At 45.8% G+C, this 21,651-nt stretch overlaps 1 protein-coding gene across 3 annotated transcripts in view; it reads left to right on the top strand.

Moving 5' to 3' along the window:
• Positions 1–21,651, top strand: part of SCUBE1 (signal peptide, CUB domain and EGF like domain containing 1) — a 2,600,196-nt gene that overhangs the window by 601,571 nt on the left and 1,976,974 nt on the right. For all 3 annotated transcript variants that reach the window (XM_069628128.1, XM_069628129.1, XM_069628127.1), the window contains exon 6: positions 9,915–10,031. In XM_069628128.1, coding sequence (XP_069484229.1) covers positions 9,915–10,031 — 117 coding nt within the window. The remainder of the gene's footprint in view (positions 1–9,914; positions 10,032–21,651) is intronic.

Below are 21,651 nucleotides of genomic sequence, written 5' to 3'. Positions count from 1 at the left end.
CTCGAAGGAATTGGTGAGTTCCAGGACAATATTGACTCCAATATTCCAGGCAAGACGCCTTAAGTATGTAGTTCGTAAGAGTTCAAATGTCTGACTTTCACTCTTGTCCGTTTCCTTGCAGGTTGCAGCTTGACCCTACTGAAGAGTTCCTTGTGGCAACCGGTAATGTTCTGGTAAGGATTAGTATTATCCAACACAGTTCTAAAAAATAATGTCCATATGTAACCTGTTGCTTTCTCCCTTATTCAGGCGCTGAGAGAAAGTATGAAGTCTCGGGGAATAATGCCTCCGGCGGTAAAATCAGGTAAGTCTTTTGTGGTGAGGAGGGTTCCCCTTGTTAGTCACTTGTTTCACCTTGCTGTCCTTTTTTTCCCCTTAGGGGCCGGGGTTAGGCTAGGATGCAGTGGAAGCGGCGCAGACCCGTGAAGAAGAATAGTACCCCCGGTGGTAAAATCAGGTAAGTCTCTGGGAGGTATTCCTCTGTGTATTCCCTTGGCTCACCTTGCTGTTCTTGTCTTCTCCTTAGTTGCCGGAGTGCGGCGGGAACATGCAGGAGGATGCAGTGAAATGTGAAGATGCAGCGAAGGCCGGTGAGTTCAGTGCGGCGCTGCAGCAGGCGAGGCGATATGCATAAAATAACTTCTTTCTTCCAGCTCGAAGGCGCGATGGATCGGGAATTCAGGTAAGGATCAAAGGTATTGCTCTTGTTCTAACCTTTTCTCCTTCTTTCTCCCTTTTTCTAGGAGCTCCAAACACGAGGCGGGCGTGGCAGAAGACTGGATGCAGACTGCAGGCACGGTGAGCGTTACGCTGCTGGATGCAGAATAACGCGAAACGTGTGGTGCTCTTCGGGCGTGGTTTAAATAGCCTCCAAAGTAGTCCTAGGTAAGTATTCCTCCCCAGCCCCACCCGAGTAAAAAAATAGTCCCTAGGTAAAATAGTCCCTTCCAAGCCTCGTTTGGCTTGGAGCTCTTGCAGCATGGTCTGCATCAGGTAAGTTTGCAGCATGGTCTGCATCAGGTAAGTTTTAATCTATGAGCCTGGCGCCTATGGCGCATGGACTGACTCTCCATATGAGCCTGGCGCCTTAGGCGCTAGAACTGCACCCAAATAGCCCCTAGCGGGGGTTGTTGGGCTTGCTTGGGGTAACTTGATGCCTGCTTCCGGGGTTGCTGGACTTGGTCTGGGTCCCCGGGGGTAGGCATCATGACAAAAGGACAATCAAATCGCGCAACTCTTGCGGTACCATTGTATTAGTCAAATCACTACATATATTAACAAGATAATCTCCCATACATTCTAACAATACCTGCTGTTCACCAAGGCCTTTATGATCAGATATGGAACTTTGCACAGCCACTTCATTGCCATCATCAATATACGTCTCAGCCCTCTGTTTCAGTTTGTCTTTCCGTGTCTTACTAATTGTATTACAAGTCAGTCTAATACTTCCTCTTTCGTGCCCCATTGATGCAGAACTGCCAGCTAAAGAGTATAACTCATGCTCTGTAGGAGGTGGAGGGAATGATGTCATGGGCGCAGATGGGACGGCTACTGCAGGTGCAGATAGAATTGTGGGAATAGCAACAGGAAGGGGTACATAGGGAGGCGGTGCAACTGGGTCAGTACTTGGATGATCATTTCTTCACTCATTTAGTATCTTATTTATCAGTTTGTCTGATGTATGCAAATCTTGTGAAGGATATATTTTCTGTATGTCTAACTGGAAGGCCCTATCCGTGTTCCTAATGGCTTCTGTCTGCTTCTGTTGATCATGCTCTAGCACTTTCTCTGCAGTTGATTTATGTCTACGTGCATTTTTTCTCTCTACTTTTCAAGCATTGATTCGCATCCTTTGTCCAGTCCCTTACAATGTCAAATGCTGCAGGTCTGGCCTTTTTCCGTAGCAAACTGATTCTAAATGTTCTATATGCACTAGTTTGAAGCTCCCATTATTCGGTGACTGAAGGTCTGATACACTTCTGGTCTGCCTATGCCAAACCGCATTAAACACTATTGCCCCTATTCCGTATTTAACATACATATCATGTGCCGGCAACCCCTCGGGTGGCACAGCCTGGCCAGTTTCCAAAGACTGTCTACTGCAGTGAAAAAATCTCACTAAACAGGAAGACAATTTCCCAGGCATGGTTAACTCTTACCTCTTCTTACCCTGGGCGTTTTTACTTGCAAGTGCAACACTCAACCAATATCAGGACGTTTAAGAATCGGGCACGACTCACCTGATCAATCAATTTGTCTCTCAGGGCTGAATTCGCCCATATACAGGCGCAATCTAGAATCGTCACGACCACATGTCTGGCACAATTTGCCTCGCTTCCACGGACCCTCGCCTTGATGCTCTCTAGCCGCTGCTCGTCAATCAGGGATCGGCTGTGTACAGATCTGCGGAGGAGTCTCTAATCACTTCTGCAAGGGCGTCCCAAACACCTTCCGATCCTTGTCCGACACCCTTGTCCTCGACTCGTCCTTCCCTTCAACATATGCGATGGAACATCACAGGGAGCGTCCCTATTTGGGCGCATTGTTTGTTAGACCACATATGGAAAAAAGGCACAAAAACCATATACTAAATGACACGCCAGTCGTGAGGTTCGAATTCCAAACAAGTCTGGTTTATTCATAAAGTATCTCAGTCGGCCAACCAGGTCTCAACGCCTCACGACGTGTGTTCCCAGACACCGTGAGATGAGAGAGAGATAGAAAGCAGCGCTAAAGCAGTGATATATATACATAATACATCATCCTTTACAATACCATTAGACCCGCCCATATACATGACGAACAAGCTAGGGTTCAGTAATTGACAGTTATGACAAGTCTTCATTCAGTCTAAACATTGTATTCTAGCAGAGGCGGAAAAGACAGTTTTCTGTTATGGGGAACATAGGCCACTGGCGCACGGCAGGATATCATGTTCTAGCAGGGAGACATTTCAACCAACGTTATCTGGTCGCTGCGGCTCATGAGCTAAGGGTCAGACAGTTCTGAGGCAGAGAAAATACTATCCTACACGAAGGAGCACCTTTAGTGGCATATAACTCACATTTAACTGCCTTTTTCAACAGCGCTTGCAAGACAAACCGGCACCTGGGCTACTGATCAGGCACGGCTCTTTGCACAGCTTCAAGGCCTCCATGAGAGGAAAACAATGTATTTCCGTAATGCTCTACATTCCTGTCTACGTTAGCATTTCAAAGTTCAAGCTGTAGCCTCGCACCGTGTGTGGATTTGAAGCATAGAATATATTTGCAAAGCGTTACAAAAACAAAAAATGGCCGGCATTTACAAAATGGATTCCCAATAGTCACATTAAGGTTTCACGGTTTGCAATGTTTGTCATATGATGCGATTTGCTTCTGGCCAACATACTATTCATATCATTCGGGCTATGCATTTTCAGTATAACAATGATTACAAAGTGCAAGGCAAGTCACCCCCCTCTCCCGGGTCTACATGCTCATTTAACAAGTGCAAAAAGCACGGCAGTAGCTTTCCAGCGCCATGTGCTGTCGGAGGCCATCTGCAAAGCAGCATCTTGGCCATCGCCTTCATCCTTTTGCATACATTTGCACTGGATTCCAACTCCAAGTCTAATGCACAATTAGGACAGGCAGTCCTAAGCAACATATTTGCTTCAGTTTAGTTCCATCCTGCATGGGTGAGAGTAGTGCTTTGTAATAATCAGTATGGGGGAAAGGGGATGGGATGTAGGAGCAAGTAAAATTAACTTACCGTAGTGAACACTTTACTCCTAGTCCCATGTCCTCTTTCCTCCATATGCCTGCCCTCCATCCCCCAAAAACTGCTTAGATAGGTCCTCCCGGGTCCTCTTGAGTGATCAAGGGACTAAGAGGAAGAAGTACTAGAGGCAGAGTTATGGGCATGGTTGCGTATGCGCGCATGGCCCACTACAGTGCTCTCTAAATTCTTGTAGGTGAAGTGCAGTGGGCTTGCTATGTCTCCGATCGGTTCCCGCTCTGCCGGAACTCCCATAAATATGGAGGAAAGGGGACATAGGACTGAGAGTACATTAATCACTGCGTTGAGTAACTTTTCCTAAGAGTTTTCTGTTAAAGGGCTTAGAAATAGTGTCTGCAAGAATCAGGAGACGGGTGGTGGCGCTCTAAGAGTACACCTTCAATGTGGAAACACGCCAAGAAAGAGAAACATACCCGGCAGATTGCCTGTCATGTCTAGTGGTCGATCTACTGCAGGTTAGGATGGAGCAGAAGAGGAATGTGTGCTGGTGGTTGAGCAGAAGATGATATCAAAGGATGAGTATAATGAAAGCATGAATGAGGAGGAGCCACTCAAGAGTACGAGAAAGGCTGTAGTAGAAAGGGCGAAGAAACAGAAAGATACTCTTAGGGACACCGACAGGCTTGGAACCTTGTTTGTGGCACATTAGGGATGAGATTCAAGTTGTGGGAGGTAACTTGTTAAGCAGGAACCAAATGATACCTCCTGAATGAGTCAGGAAAACCATTGCACATGTGGCTAATGATAGACATCAAGGAATTGGGATAGACTAAGCAATGCATTAGGGCAGATATCTCTTGGCTGGCTTGTGATTTGCAAATGGGAAGGGAAGTTAGAAATTGTGTGCAGTTCCAAATTAGCAAAAAAGGTTTGGTAACTAAGGATGTTCCATTGACGGAGATGTCTATACCTCACATGCCATCTGAAAGAGTAGGAATGGACAAAGTGGGCCCAGTTTACGGTCAAGGGAAGCCCCAATCTTTGCATTGTTTTAATGCATATCCTGTCAAAATGGATGGAGGTTAAGATAACCATAAAGTTCACCACACAGACAGTTATACAGTTTCAGGAAGAAGTATTTAGACTGAAAGGCTACTCCATTGTGATTGTAATAGACAATGGTGTACAGTCAGGTTGGCAGAGGGAAAGGAATATTTAAGGGAAAATGGTATTGACACATGTTAAACTCCATCTGACGTTCCCAAACAAATGGAATGGTGAAGAGTTTCAACAAAGTTATTAAGGATTGAATTAGATGGGCCTGGGCGAACAATCAGGATTGGAAACTAGAGAACTAGAGGTGCAAGACAGGGTGGTAGCACACAGATCTTCTCCACATTACAGTATTATTATACTATGAGATGAGTAGAGGACGGAACACAAACAGCAAGTTATGTTCTCTGTGGATGCAGAAGTTGGAGGCGACAACAGAGGATATATACAGTGGTTGGAGTAGGATCAAGTTGAGACAGGCAATAATTGAAAATATGCTGAGAGGAAGTCTTTCAATGATATGAAGGTGAATCTAGGAGACTACGTGAGGATAAAGCTTCCTGTTGCTCTACAGGAAGGACCTTAGAAATGGTTTCGGCCTAAAAAGTCATTAAGTCCTGCATAGAGCTGTTCACACCGAGAGTGGGAGAGTGTAGAATTTTAATAGGGTAGCAAGGAAAGAGGAAGGAAGTTGTAGGGTACCGGGTTGGATGATTGCATTGGAAAGGGAGGACGAGGCAGCTAGTAGGAAAACTGTAAGTCCTGTCTGCAGACCTTGGAGAGCATCCTATAGAGCGAATAGGGAGATTAGACGCACAAAGAAGATGGATGATTATGTGTTTTGTGCAGGAAGGGGAGATGTGTGATAACCAATTCCAGTTGTTGAACTGGAATTGGTAAGGAGAGAATGGAATGCGAGAGGGGGAGGACTGTTGGTGGATGTGACGATGGATGGGAGCTGGTGGGGTTTTTGTACTAGAGGGAAATAAATACAAGTGATAAACATAGCATGCATGTGCATTTTGTTGCTACAATTGTACAATACTAATTTAGCCCAAACCACCCAAAAGGTCTTAACTGAATCCCAGGTAAGGGTCGGGCAAGTCTGAGCCTACCAAAATGCCCAAAGTTTGGGAGATTTGCACTGTGGTTGAATTATTAATATTTGTTTTTTATTATTGTTTTAGAGGGCAGAGTATCAGGTCAAGACTTACTTGAGTACCAGATGGGTCTTTGGAAGACTGGTTTCTCTAAGAGCCATGCAGACTATGTCCATGGACCTCTCTCTCGAACGACAGAATGAGATTAGCAATAACAAACGCTACCCTAATTATGTCCCCCCGGTCAGAGGTTGCATAATAAGCACCTCTTAAGTGCCTTTTGAAAACCCAGACCCGGAGCTGTATAGGGTTAGAGAAGAGTACTGTTTGGTTCAGGTGAAATATCTTAGGGTGTTAGTAGAATTCCCTTAGCCCCAAGTAATTACCTAGTCCACAAGTCTGCACTTTAACCATCAAGTCCCCTCAGGATAAACCACATGAAGCTGGTTGCTTGAAAAACATCAGTAAAGAAGATATGAGCTTAACAGCGCTCTGCTGAAGAAATACCTAGTTTCTAGGAGTCTACAGGTCATTACAGGAGGAACGAAGTTGCAAGACACCCAACCGGCTTAGTTTTCAGTGTTTTATGCCATCCTTTGCGGAAGTAGACATCGGAACATTGTCGCAACGTATGGCGGCCTTCTTGGTTGGGGAATAGTATACCGGTATGGTGGCCATCTTGGAATGGTCGACAGGGACATCTGTGTGAACATGAAGGCTGCATGTGATTGCCCTCATTGTTGTGTATCAGCGCATCGATGCCTGGGAGAAGCCACTGGCCAGGTCCACTGCCGCCATATACCGGCGGGTCCATCATGGCTGCCAGAGACATCCAGGGAGGAGCAGAGTCCCGGGAAGTGTCTAGGAGGGTTCCTAACACAGAGCTAGCTTGAGAGCACAAAATACTGCACAGGGTGTCGGTAGCAATCATATGGGCTTACATCATAACAGTAGCACAGTATTATGAGTTACGATCTGTACATCCATTGGTATTAGACCTTTGTCAGGTGTTGCTGAAAAAGCAAAGTTTTGAGAGATTTGAGAAATTGGAGAATTGTGGGGGCATTCCGAGCCAATACTTGGATTGAGTTCCAAATGGTGGGTGTGTTAGAAGAGAAGTATTGTTTGCAGGTCATCTCTTTACGGGTGAGCTGTGATTCGAGCCGGTTGGTCGATTTGCTGCGTCATCAGATATGTGTAGCTTAGCCACAATGTACGCTGGTTTGCTTCTCGTGACTGCAGTCTTGAACAGTATCCTGGCCTGGAGAAGAAGCCAATCTAGTTTGTGCAGGACAGGGGAGATTCAGTCAAATTTCTGTGCACCTGTAATAATACATGCTGCAGCATCGTGGACTGCTTTTAGGGGAGCCAAGTGACAGACTGGTAGCCCCACCAGGATGGCATTTCTCCCATTGAGTTGTGAGACCACAAGGGCCTGCAGTACCATCCATATTTTGCAAAGGGTGGATATATGTAGCCAGTCCTTCTTGGCCATGTGTTTCTGGAAGGACAGGCTAAAGTCGAAGGAGAAGCCTAAGGATGTTGCTGAATCTGAGAGTTGCAGATCAAATCCTTCTAGGTGGATGTCATTGAACAACTTTTTGACAATCTGTTGTTTAGCGGGGGAACCGATGAGGATGAATTCGGTCTTGGATGGGTTAAGTTTGAGGTAGGCAGTCGACATTCAGTACTGTATGATAACTAGGTAATCGTGGAGGTGACTGATGTCCTGTGGGCTTTTTACTCTCGTGCACAACTGAGTATCGTCCGTGTATTGATGGATGGCTATATTGCAATCTTTGACTAGTGTGCACAGAGGCTCCTTCTAAAGGTTAAAAAGGATTGCTTAGAGGATGGACCCTTGGGGGAAGCTGCAGAAGACTTGGAGTCAGTTTAAACAAAACATGTTCTTCTGGATGGCCTGGTGTCTGCCCGATAGGTAGGAGGAAAAACAATTCAGTATAGTGTAAGAGAACCCTATTCCGTCAGCGAGCAGGGAGCAAGGGATGCAGTAGTTGATGGCGTTGAATTCTGCCCAGAGGTCAATGAAGATAAGGAGGTATAAGTCACCATTATCCATGATTTGGAGGGCATCATCTACTGCCTGGATAGTGAGTGTCTCAATGCTACACTTTGGGTGAACCCCTACTGAAAGGAGGTGTAGTTGTTGAATTCTGATGACTAGTTGTGTAGTGACTTCTTTTTCTAATATTTTTCCAATAAATGCAAGATTTGTAATGGGCCGGTAGATGGCCAGGTCATCTTGTCTAGGGTTGATTTTTTTCAAAAGAGGTCATATGAGACCATTCTTGAGAGTGTCCGGGAATTACCCTTCTGTGAGGGAGTCATTAATGAGTCTAATGAGTGCATTGAGCACCAGGCCCATTAATTGTTTAATGATGGAGGCTCGGATGATATTGTCACTGTAGGAAGTAGGTTTGAGGGAAGCAATTGTTTTTCAGGAGGTCTTGGGGCTAGGGGGGGCAGAATTCAGGCCAGGGGGGCAGTGTGCATTGTAGAGTGCAGGAGAGGCTAAAGATGTGTGAGGTTGATTTGATGATCTGTTGGATTTTGTCTATATTTTCAATGAAAAAGTTGTTGATTCCGTCACATTTTTCCTGTGTTACAGGCACCTCGAGGTCGGGTGAGGGCTTGAGGGATTGGTCTATAGAGATTTGAGGTTGGTGAGATCTCAAGGCTTATGGTTTTTGTGCCACTGTTTCTCTAGGGCTCTGATTGAGCTTAAGGTGTGCCGGGAGCTGATGGTTTGGTCTTAGCACGGCTGGTTTTCAGAGGGGCATGAGTGTCAACCAATTTCATAGCAGAGCTGTTCAATAATTCTCGGAGGATGGAGCCACTCCCTGTGATGCAAAGTTTGCTTCTAGCTCATTGACCGGAGAGGTTTTGAATAAGTGGCACTGATTGAGGCAGCGTTTAGCCTGACCTTTGTGGCCCGTGGCGAGTGAGTGATCGACAGTAGACTGGCAGCATGGTCAGACTAGTTGAGTGTAATTGGGTCTGTGCAGGTGATGAGACAGGATGGCGTAAAGACTAAGGGCCTCATTATAAGTTTGGTGGTATCCGGCCGGATAACACCAAACGGTAATGCTGTTACTGGCACTTGGTCTGCCAGAATTACCAGTAGATTCCAAGTGTTGGCAAGGGTAGTTTCTCCTCATTCAATGGAGTACCACAGAACTCCCTGGGGGGGGAGTAGCCGGGATTACTGGCACCGGTAATACCAGTGCCAATAATACTGCCACTTTTTGATGGTGGGGGCAGGAATTACCTCCAGCTCTTATCTGGAGGTAAGTCCGGCCACCCCACCACCATACTCGGAGTATGCCGGTGCGGAAAAGTGAAGATAAAAGGAATTATTGGCACGTTAATTCTGGACCGGCATACTTGTAATGAGGCCTTACGTCTAGGGTGATGCCTTTGTTCTGCGTGCAGGAGAGCACAATTTGCTTACGGTCCATGGATCCAGTCAGTGCGAAAAGCGTGCTTCGAGTGTGATTGTCGATGTGGGACTCGGGACGATCAAATCTCTGAGAAAGACATTATTAGTGTGTGCTGATTTCTCAGGGGAGGGTAAGATGTCGGCAGTGAATATGCTTGTTTGGGTTTTTGTTCTGACAACAGTCAAGGGTATCATTTTTCCTTCACCAGTCATACTATAATATTAACTCATAAAATGATCTCTAAACTGTACAAACTATGTTAGGAGCTGTAGCCTCATGAAGCATATAGCACAAATAGGAAGTAATATATCTTAGGTAGTGAGCAAATACAAGGTATGATGTCTTGGGCAGTGATTAAGTTGCCCCAACGATGTTCGATTTGGTTGTTTGTGTTTGCTAAATTAAATATTCTGTTTAGTCTGCAGTAAATGTGTGTACATGTATTCTGGCTGTGCATGTAGGTTAATTTGTATTAAATAAGAATGTTTATATATGGATGAGACTTTAAAGTACTGAAACTAAATGTACTTGTAATGATTTTTATTTTTATTCATATTTGCATTTCGGAAATAACTAGTAACCTGTAACTATGGAAATGGAGGCTGTCAACACACCTGTGATGACACAGAAAATGGCCCTGTATGTGGTTGTCATCAGAAATATGCCCTGCACTCGGATGATAGAACATGTATCGGTAAGTTCCTCGCCTAAGTGGAGTATATTTGATGAATTTTGCTATAAATAGGAGGCTTATCAAAGCCATTAAGAGTAATATATTTTTGATTTTTGTTTTTAAATGATTGAAGGGCTAGTGGGAGGAATCTCTAGAACCCCAGACTTGCATTGAATGGAAGCACTTTTATAGTTGCTTTAACTCTCGTTTGTTTCTTGTTCTGTCTATATAAGGTAAGTCAGAGACCGCAAAGGCAGGAACTGTGTCCCCTAGAAGGAAATGTCACATGTGTTTATTTTAATCATATTCATGTAATGTGGCTTTCAGAAGGAGAACATGTCTGCTGATGGAGAATTTCAGTGTGTGTGCGTTCTAATTACTTCTACACTCCATATAGTTTGTGTATGATATTGTGGGGATCAGAGGTAGAAGTGTAACAAAAAAGTTGTGTAACTGTCACCATGGTGGGGATGAAGGAAGAGGCCTGCGCTTTCACAGTATTAGTGTAGGCACCTTGGCCCTCATGAGTAAGCCTGTCTGGTAAAAATGACAGTAAAATGGCTGGTAATACCGGACCCGGAAATTATTCCTGGACCGGCATACTCTGAGTTTGCTGATAGGGGCAGTAAACTACCAGCAGGCCTGATCTGCTGGGAGTTCAGGCACCTACCGACAATGAATTGCCTTTATCACAGCACCGTTACTACCAGTGCCGGTGATGGGGGCAAAGCGCACAAGCAGCCCAGAGGCATCGCAGCACTGTTACAGAGGTTTGTTGTATGCATTTATACATGGTTAACGTATACAGTAGTATTTGCTTAGCTTTCTACATGGTTACAGTAGTATGCAGTGCTTGAGTACATTCATGTACAGATGCACAGCTGAGTCTGTTGTGGTGCAGATTTTAGTTGAATACTTTACTTTACTTAATTTATAATGTGCAGCAATGAACCCATGGGCATGATGGCGCAGACAAGACAAAATTCAACAAATAAACTCTAAGGGAACTATCTGGGCGAGGTCGAGGGCTGGTGCAGAGGTCTCAATCAAACAGCAGAGTTCTGAACTTTTTTTAAAAGGCTCAAGTTTGGTTTCCAGCCTGAGATCGAGCGGCAGTCTAATCCAAGCTGCCGGGGCCGCTATGGCAAATGCTCCTTTTTCAACCTTTTTGAGTTTGCTTCTCGGAATCATGAGCATTTTAGTCTCTTTAGATCTGAGGGAGCGAGAAGTACTCCTGGGCATGATGAGTTCGATCAAGTAACTAGGTATGATGCCCAAAAGGCTCTTGAAGGTGATAAGGATGAGATGATAACAAATTTGCGCTTGGACGGGGAGCCAGTGCAGGGATCTTCTGGCTGGCGTGACATGGTCCCGTCTAGCAAGACCTGTGACGACCCTCACTGCTCCATTTTGAATGACCTGGAGTCTATTAACTTCAGATTTACTGATGCCAGTCAGGAGACTACAGCAGTAGACCATTTTGGCCCCCACTATGGCTCTGGCTAGCGTTTCTGCATTGCTTTGGGAAATCATAGGTCGAAGATGTGCAAAGAGTTTGAGATAGTAGGCCCCTCCCGAGACCACACTCCCCACATTCGCTTTCATTGGCAGGTGCTGGTCGAGGATCACCCCTTAGGACTTAACCTTCTTAAGGGAGTCAATCTTGACTTCACCGAGCTGGAGGTTACTATACTTGGGGTCTAGCTTGGAAATCCGACTGGGAGACCCCACAATCATTAGCTCGGTTTTGGATCTATTTAAAGCAAGTCCATTCTGCACCATCCAATTTTCAATACACTTATAAGCCTTGTTAGTTAGTAAACCAGATTTTTTCTTTCTCCAGCATGGTAAAGAAGGGGACAGTGAAGATGTTATAAAATCAAGGAGATAAACTTGCTTCCTGAGGAACTCCATATTCAGTCGAGGCCGAGGCTGCTTCGGCAGTATCCGAACAGACACAGCTGACCCTGTTCTGGAGGAAGGGAGCTACCCACTGTGAAGCTTGCGAAGAGAATGCTACCACTTGTTCGAGCCTGGTGACCAACAGCATGTGGTCAACCAGGTCGAATGCGGCTGAAAGATCCAGCAGCATAAGCATACTGGCTTCTCCCTTATCGATGTTAGATAAGAGCCTGGACTTAAGTTCCAGTAGGGCTGTTTCTGTACTATACCCCGCTCTGAAACCTGATTGTCGGCAGTTTAAGATGGGATGACTTTCAATATGTTTGGCAATCTGTTTGTCCAGTATTTTCATCAGAAAAACTGAGTTGGTCATGGGTCTGTAATTTAATGGGTCTTCTTTGAAGAGGCCTGTTTTTTTCAGTAGAGGAGTCACCCAAGAATGTTTGAGGGCATCTGGCACTGAGCTCTCTCTGAAAGACGCATTTACAAACTGGAGAATAGCTTCCAGCAATGTAGGGGGACATGTTTTAATGATGATAGCAGACAAGGAATCACCCTTGCAGCTTGTGGTTTTAAGCTGCTTAACCACCTACGTCAATTCTGTCAATGTGATGGCATTAAATGAAAATTCATGGATTGTGGGACATCTAGATGGTTCCTGACAGCTAGTGGCACTGTCTTTCATAGATATATTGGCCTTTTTCTGGATGATGTTAGCTTTAATGCCATGGAGTTTGGCACCCATGGCGTCCTGAATCGCTTGACATCAAGCTTTGTCTTTTGCTAATTCATCTGCCTCAGGTTCAGGGGTCACTTCTTGCTCTTGGAGAATTTTGAATAACTCTCTAGTCTCTGATTTAGCTGCAACAATCCTGTCATTGAAGGAACTCTTCTTGGCCTCTAATATAGCAGCTTTATAAGTTCTAGCCGCCTCTTGGTAGGCAAGAAGTAAGTCCGGAGATTGGTTAGCTTTGCACCTATAGTGTTGTTTACGCATAAGCACTTTAAGTTTGCGTAGTGCGAGTGTAAACCAGGGTTTGTGAAGGAACTAATTTCTGCTTCCTTAGAATAGGTGGGTTTTTAGGGCTTTTCGGAATGCAGAGTGGGAAGGTTCTGTTCTGAGGCTGGGAGGCAGGGTGTTCCATTGTTTTGCGGCAAGGAGTGGAAAGCTTACCCCTCCTTCTTTTGCGTGCCTGATTTTGGGTTGTCCCAGGCGGTGGGCATATTGGGTTTTAATGAGCCTCGAAGTGCATGCTTTCGTGAACATTTGTGACAGGTGGAGCAGTGTTTGAGAGGCATTTGTGGGTGATGGCCAGGGTTTGGAATATGATACGTTCTTTGCAGGTTAGCCAGTGGGCTGCTCTTCTGACTCCAGAAATATCTTCCCTTCTGGGTATGTTAAGGGCACCCAATGGTGCGTTGTTTTGAAATACTTGCAGTTTCTGTAGATTTTTGGCAGAGGTGCCGAGGTAGAGGGCTTTGCAATAATCAGGTTTTTAGCCTATAACTGCCCTAGAGATGGCGAGGCAACTGTCGGTGGAGGGAAATGGTTTGGCTGCGTTAATTAGTTTAGTGGTGTATGCTGCCAAGGAAGTTATGGAGTTAATCTGCCTAGACATAGAGAGCGTGGAATCAAGGAAGACTCCTAGGGTCTTAACTGAGGTGGGCACAGGTATTTGGATGTTGTCTATATTGAAGCTTATGTATTGGTCACTGAGTTTTTTTAGTACTGTAGGGGGGCCGACAAGCAAAATTTCGGTTTTGTCCCCGTTAAGACAAAGCCGGTTGTCTGCCATCCAGGCTTAGATGATGGAGTAAATCATGTTGAGGGGTTTGGAGTCTTGATCATAGTTGCCTGTGAGGGGGAGGAGGACTTGGGTGTCATCGGCATAGTTGGTGTAGGCTATGCCGATGGCGTCCAGGATGTCGAAGAGCAGTCTGGTGAATATGTTGTATAGGGTGGGGGCGATGCATGAGACTTGAGGGAGTCCGCATGGGATGGGGCCGGAGGCTGCACTTGTGTGCTCTGAGAACACTTTCATCCTTCTTCCTTTGAGGAAGAAGGCGATCCAACTGGACGCTGCAAGAAATGGGCTGCTGTGGTGAGGTGGTGGCAGAGGATTTCGTGGTCTACTAGGTTGAATGCTACTGATTTCGTTCATTTGTTTTTTAAGGTCAAGCAGCGCTAATTCAGTGCCATGACCTGGGCGGACACCTGATTGGCAGAGACCTAGTATATTGTGGGTTTCGAGGAATTGTTGAACCTGAAGGTATGTAGCTTTATCTAAGATTTTCAGCAGAAATGGGACTGTAATTATGGGTCTGTAGTTGCTGGTAATGAGAGGGTCCAGTAAAGGTTTTTTGAGGAGCGGGTGGACCCATGCTTCCTTGAGGCTAGCGGGGACCACTACTGCGTTGAAGGAGGCATTTATGAAGCTGGTGATGATAGGTGTGAGAGCTTCTGCACAATCTTTGACGATTGAGGCTGGGCATATGTCACCTTTGCACTTGGACGGTTTTCGTTTTTTAATGATTTCTATGACTTCCGGTTCTGAGATCTCTTTGAAGTAAACCAGAGGGACCTCTTGTGAGTGTGTCTCGAGGGCTTGGATTGTGGTGGGCAAAGGTGTGTTTGTGCCGCTTTGCAAGGAGCTGATTTTGTTGTTTAAAGTGTTGATTTCATTCAGCATAGCAGTTTGGATGTTGGTGCACCAGGCTTCATCTTTGGTGAACAGTTGCGGGAGGGGGGGGGTGGCAGAGGTTTCAAGTTCTCTGAAGATGGAGAAGAGCTCTCTGGTGTCTGACTTGGCGTCAGTGATTCTTGAGTTGAGGAGGATTTGTCCTCGATAATTGCTGGTTTATATTCTATGGAGGTTTTGGCGAATTCTAATCTAGTGGAGTTAGTGGGGTTTTCTGCCAGGTGGAAAGTGTCCTTTTCTTGTTGTAGACTTCTAGTAGCTCTGGGGTGAACCAGGAGTTTGAATGTCTCCCTGGTTTTGCTTTCCGGAGTGTGAGATCGTGATAGTGTTGATTGCCAGTGTTAAGGTGGAGGCATATATGTCTGCGAGACTACAAGGGTCGCTAGGAGGTGGGAGTTTGAGCTCAGGGATGTTTAGGTGTGGCAGCAGGCATTCTTTGATAAGTTTGTGGCAACTGCGCATTAGAGTTGGCGGAAGTGGCACAGTCAAAGGCTTGGGTTTGGTGGGGTGGGGGAGGGAGAAGTGTATCACATGGTGGTCCAACCAGGGACAGGGGCTGCTGGAGTTGAGGGTCAAGGGGCAGTTGATGTCAGCTATCCAGTCTAGTGTGCAGCCTTTCAGTGTGTTGGGATGCTGGGGTGGATCTTGAGGTTTGGTGTTTCCATGGCTTTGGACACTGAGGAGGCCTGGGCATCGTGAGGGTCATTGAGGCCCAGGTTGATATCTCCCAATAACACCATTTTGGATGAGGGTTTGATATTGTCCTTGAGGACGTGGAGGAGATTTTCTTGGAAGATGGCCAGGGGACCCCCCCGGCAGGGGATAGAGAATGTGTATTGTGATGGTTCAGGTGGGCGTATGGTTAGTTTGAGTGATAGGATGTCACTGTTTCCTTTGAGCGAGGAGTTGACTTGCCTGAAGGGTAGGGATTCCTTTGTGATGAGTGCTACCCCTCTACCTGAATGGTGGTCTTTTCGAAAGATGGTTTATCCGGTTGGGAGGGCAAGGGAGAGGGCTGGGTCAGATGTCTCTTGCAGCCAGGTTTCCGATATGGCTAGGGCATCGAGGTTGTGTTGGGTGAGTAAGTCATTGATGTCCAGTGCGTGGGCTGGGAGAGATCGGGTGTTAATGAGCGCCCATTTTAGCTCAGGATTATGGTTGCATGAGTTGTTTAGGATTATTAAGTTAGGATGAGCGTGGATCCCGTAATGCAAGTGCGTGGCATTAGTGTGTGAGTTGGGAGTGGCGGGAGAGGCAGGTCTGTTTTTTCCATTGACCTACTTAAGCAGGCATATGTTTGTATCTAGTTTGGGAGTTGCATACACATTTCTCAGCATTTTTGACAGGGTGTGCATTGATTTCAACAGTAGCTGCCGGGCATACATTGGTATCTAATGTTTGGGCATTGCAGATACATTTCTCAGCATTTTTGACAGGGTGTGCATTCTGTCAGGAGGGGCCTGAGGGTAGAGGCGTGCCCACTAAGCCAAAGGGAGAAAGGCACACAAGAAGCTGGATTAAAGGAGACCTGTAGACAAGAAAGGATAGGCAACAGAGTCTGTGAACAAAAAGGGGCACGGAATACAAAGATAACAAACGCGTTGGGTTCCCTCTTGGGGTGTACACAGAATGGGAAAGTGTTCCACGGAACTTGGGAAACTCTAGCCTTCTGCACAGATTGTTATTACAGTGGGCCACTCTGAATGCTCATGGCTAGGAGCAACAGCAGTGGGTGTCTCTATCTGAACTCTAAGGCACGAACAAGGTAACAGTTATCACAAGACTGAAGCCTGTACAGGACCAGCAGGAACCGAACAAAGACTGATTCCTGAAACAGGAACCAGTACACTGTAAACAATGACACGAAGTACAACACTAAAACGCGACAAGGGAAGGGGCAGAGATTGCCTGCTGGAAATCCAGCAGCCAAACTCTGTACATGGAATTACATAAAACACAAGTGAAGACAAGAACAGAAATATCCAGGGAAAAAGGAAGTCAGAGAGAGCAAAGTTCAGGGCAGAGAACTGGAAGAAAGGAAGGGCAGAAAACTAGTATCTAAATGCAGAGAACAGCGACTGGAAAACCGTACATGGGAATCAAGAACGGTAACGCAGGGCTGGAAAGACAAGACAAAGCTAGCAGAGAGAGATCAAGGAAACAGTACTACTGAAGTGGACGAAAAAGGGGAGGACTGAAGACTCAAGGAAGCTAAGGACAGGAATCATGGGCAGAGGGCGCAGCACACGGCAAGGAACAAGATAATTGATGGCAGAAGGCAAAGTGGGTGTAGCCAGGAAACAGAGGGCTTCAAACAAGGAAGAGAGCAAGGAGGCTGTAGCCAGGGAATAGAGGGCTGCAAACAAGGAAGCAGGGCTGCAGTATGGAAAGCACAGAGGTGCAGGCAAAAGGCAGGGGAGAGGGCTGAGAAGCAGGGCTGTAAGGCAGGAAGCACAGGGCTCTAGAGCAAGAGCAGGAACTGGAACTGGAAACCACTGGACACCGCAAATATTCAAGGAACAGGGCAACAAAGGGCTGGTAGAAAGCTCAATGCAAGAGACCTGTGCTCCTGCAGGCAGCTGCTTAAATACTGGGTAGCCCTGTGCTGAAGTAGGCTAATTAGTAGCATCTGGAGCAGCACACCTGAATGTAATTGGCCTCTGCCCTCTCTAGTCCTGGGAAAGCGAAAGCTGCACTGCTCTCCAATGCTTCTGGGGAGTGTAGTGCTAGAACTGCTGCATAGGAATAGCCAGGAAATGGGAACTGCCACAAGGTGCATTATGGGACATGTAGTTTGTAAAAGTAAATAAGAAAGTTCCAAAGCCTTGCAAACGGAAAGTAAAGACAATAATATGAATAGGTGTTGTCCAGGGAGTATTATGGAAACAAATGAGTCCCAAATAGTCCACGATGGGTGGCAATTGGTGCACCAGTGGCACAATCGTGACACATTCATTTCAACAGTAGTGGCTGGGCATACATTAGTATCAATAGTTTGAGCATTGTAGACACATTTCTCAGCATTTTTGACAGGGTTTGCCTTAATTTCAACGGTAGTGGCCGGGCATAAGTTGGTATCTAATGTTTGGGCATTGCAGATACATTTCTCAGCATTTTTGACATGGTGTGTATTCATTTCAACAGTAGTGGCCGGTCATACCTTGGCATCTAATGTTTGGGCATTGCAGATACATTTCTCAGTATCTTTGACAAGGTGTGCATTCCTTTCAGCAGTATAAACTGGGCATTAGACTGTCATAGATAGTACATGGTGTGCATATGTGTAAGCCTGTTGTGGTGTTTGCTTGGACGAAGTAGTGGAGGCTGTGGCAGTTATTTGCAGAAACTACGTGGGAGTGCTAGTGTATGGCAGCGTGTGCGTGTCCCTAGATTGTAATTTCTGCCTTTAGTTTTTCTTCGAGTGGATGGCAGGTTTTGAGTGCATGTGCGGGATTTAAGGTTACCGTTACGGTTAGGTTGTGGGATAGACGTGCAGTGTATCGGGGCTGTGCTTGTGAGTAGGTGGGTGCTTAGGTGTGGGTGTTTTCGGATGGTGTTTGCAGGGTACTTGTCTTTTTGGGTTCTAGTGTGCTTTTGCTGAGGTTGGTGGCCGAGCTGGTAGGGTCGGGTGGGTGCAGCATTCTAAGGGGGGGGGGGTTGTTGCAAGCTTTCAGTGGTAGGCTGGCAGGGTTTGTGATGTGATGGTAGGTGGTGGGGTCATTTTATTTCCGATCCTTTAATGTCTAGGGGTGTGTTCTGTTGTCATGGTAGTATTGTGGGTGATAGCTGGGACTGTTGCCAATATGAGGGAATCGTAGTGTTGGGGTCTGGATTGTTTTTTCAGGAAGGGTGGGAGGAAGAGGGATGGAGGCGGCTGGGGGATGCATGTAGCACATACAAGGTTAATTGTGGTGGGTGGTCCGTGGCATATATGGCTGCAGAGGTGGCACATTGCTATCTTCTTACCTTAAGGATTCCTGTTGTATGCCGGATTTGGAGGATGGACCTCTGTGGCATTAGCGTGTGTCAGGACATCGGGGCATCACTGGCAGAGACCGATTGAGACTGCATCCATGGTCGTCCTTAGTTCATGTCCTTTGTTTGTGGCCGGCTGCGCCTCCCAGCTGGAGGAGCAGTTTCCACCTGATTCAGCGGGCAGCCAATCGGATGGATCCAGTGTGCCTGCAGCAGACTGGGAGCCCATTGGACGCTCCGGAAATGCATTCAGCATATTAGCAGGGCTCAGGACTTCCTAGATAGCATGATATGTGCCAGGATCTCGCGGCAGTGTGTTTCTGGTTCCCATGGTGGACAGGGTGACCGGCTGAGATCGCATCCATGGTCGTCCTTAGTTCATGCCGGATATCGGGTGCCGGTAACGGTAAGGTGAGTATGTCGGTAACCAGCCTGCAGGCTCGTAATGAAGGCCCTTGTGTATTCAAATGTTCTTTAATCTGGGGATTTTTCCACTTATTCACATACATCAAGCATAGCTGCAGCCTGATGTGCTGCTTATTCAAACAAGGTTTATTCTTCAAAAGTTCACATGTAATGCTGCATAAGATTACATGGTTTTCGTGCCAGAGAGATGCACTTCTTCAGGACTTGATAGATGGATGGTGGTGGTTTCCCCAAGACCAGTCAAGTGATTGCAGGTACTGTGTAACCATTAACAAGGGCTCCATAGTGCTCCAGACTGTGTCCTAGTGAGTTAACATGGTGCAGTACATATGCTAACGGCCACTGGGGCATGACGGGTAGACAGAAAAGTGAGAGGGTTGGGAAAAAAGGGGTCCTAGTCTATGGCATTTTGTGTGGTTGTCATTTGCCAGCAGAAATGACAATTTAGAAAGTGCCCCTCCTACAAACTCAAGAAATTCAAAGAAAATATGCTGCAAGGGTGCTATTTAATTGTGTGTTTCATTGTCAACCTTGATACATTATGGCATATTAAATATTATTGTATAATAGATAGATGCTTTTTCTTGTGTAATCCCAACCAGTGGTACAATTGTATATAGGTTTTTAAAATAATACATTCAAGGGAAGCGAGGAATACCCTGACCTTTTAATGTAAAACAACCACTTTGAGCATCTTCTACTGTACAGGCGCAGGGGATGCTGTTCGTGATTGTATTTTCATAAGGATATCAAAGTCATCCAGGAGTATTTTATCATGTATTTGATGTTTTGCACGGCGCCACGTCAATACATGATACTTCAGAGCACACAGAAAAAAGGGGCGATGCGAAAAGGCAAAGGGGAGATGAAAAGGAGCCAGCATGCCAGATTTCTGGTGCAAACAGGTTATTCTGACTTTAAAAGTTTAAAATGCTTCAGCCTGTTCCCACCTGGAAATGCAAGACATTAATAATAGAGCATGTTCCATATTTCAGATCCCACTGACTTTCTTCAGTTTGTAGAGATTCAACAATAAGTTGTTGAATATTCACATACCCATAAACTGCTGGAGGGGGCATTGTTTGGTTAGGTATTTGAGCGCCTTGCCACAGTTAGCCTTTCTGATGATGCGCAAGAGCTTGAAATGAAGGTGATGTATGAGTAGGAGTCAATGAGGTTTGAAGAGGGACTCATAGATGTGTTCATACTTCATGATGCCTCAGATCGGGACAGCTGCCCTGTTGTGGACTACCTTCATCCAAAAATGTCCTGCTTGGGTAGGACTGATAACAGTCCATTACATTAGTACAGATTAGAGATCAACAGGTCCTGAACATTCGGGACCATGATATTCCTCTCTAGGACTGGGAGAATTTTGTGTATCAGATTTAGAAGGATATGACATTTAGTCACTGTGGCTGAAATATGGTGTGAGAAGGTGAGATCCGGTCTTCATTTAGTTTTTAAAAACAGAGGTTGTATAAGCCGACCATTGTCATAGATGTTGTTAAACGCTTAAAAGGGAAACTTGGTTCACTGAACACCGAAAAGCATATTCATGGATTTAGGATAAAGAAATGGATTCTGACAGAGCATTTTGAATGGATTGTGTCTTCCCACATATTCCTCATCTTATGAAATCTTCGTTTCCAGCTACAGCTGCATCGGAAAAATGTTTCTTCTCGGCAGAGGACGCAGTGTGTCGGGACGGTCGACCTGATGTCCCTCGAGGGCTTCCATCTCGGTTGACGTCATCGTTGAGTACATATACTAAGCGCAGGACCCGTTGGCTTCAGTTCTGTTTTTCTGCGAATGCGATTACCCTTGAGAATTACGGCGCTCTTCAGTTTTCCGCTAAAAAATGTTAAGATGGCCTTGTCTTCGACTCCTACTACTCTGAAGACAGGCATCAAAAAGTGCCTATATTGCAGCGCCAAAATGTCCATCACGGACCCGCATTTGGTATCTGGGAGTCGAGCTCAAAACTGCAGACTGTCAATCTTGTCAATCGCTGACAGGTAAGGCCTTAAAAGAAAGAAAAGCTAAACTGTTAATGGGTAGGATTGTCCCCAAATCCCTGTCCACTCCTTCGAAATATGGGTCATCCTACGAGTTGAGAGATTCATCTCCTCATGAAAAAAGGTCGAAAAAACTATTCCACTCGAGGAGCACACACTTCTCTTCATCATCAAAAAAATTGAAGAGAAGGCATAAATCACCCTCTCCTTCTTCTTTCTCCAAAGATGAGTGGGAACTGTTTAGAAAGAAAATGTGTAAAATCTTTGAGGAACAGGCCCTGTTCTTCTTGAAACATAAGAAAAGTGGCCATGCTACGGTCGATGACAAGCATGAGGTCAAGGCAAAACACTGTGCGCCCTCAAGCCCGAGTCATAAGACTACTCGAGAGTCTTTGAGTACTCGACGAAATGAGAAATCGTCGAAGAAAACGTCGAGTCAAGGATCGAGGCTTTCGAAGCACAAGTCCAAGGACAAAGTGTCAATACCATCAAAGCCACGGACGTCGACATCGTTGACGCCATTGATGCCGATAAAAAATACATTGACGTCGGATGTGCATTCATCGATGCCTTTGCTTCAAAAAAGTCAGGAAAAAGAAAAGGTTTTTAAACCACTACCTA

Source organism: Ambystoma mexicanum, chromosome 12 (assembly GCF_040938575.1).
Source record: "Ambystoma mexicanum isolate Mex_15411 chromosome 12, UKY_AmexF1_1, whole genome shotgun sequence".
Taxonomy (NCBI): Eukaryota; Metazoa; Chordata; class Amphibia; order Caudata; family Ambystomatidae; genus Ambystoma; species Ambystoma mexicanum.
Note: the sequence above shows the minus strand (reverse complement) of the source record. Positions and strands in the feature narration are given on the sequence as shown.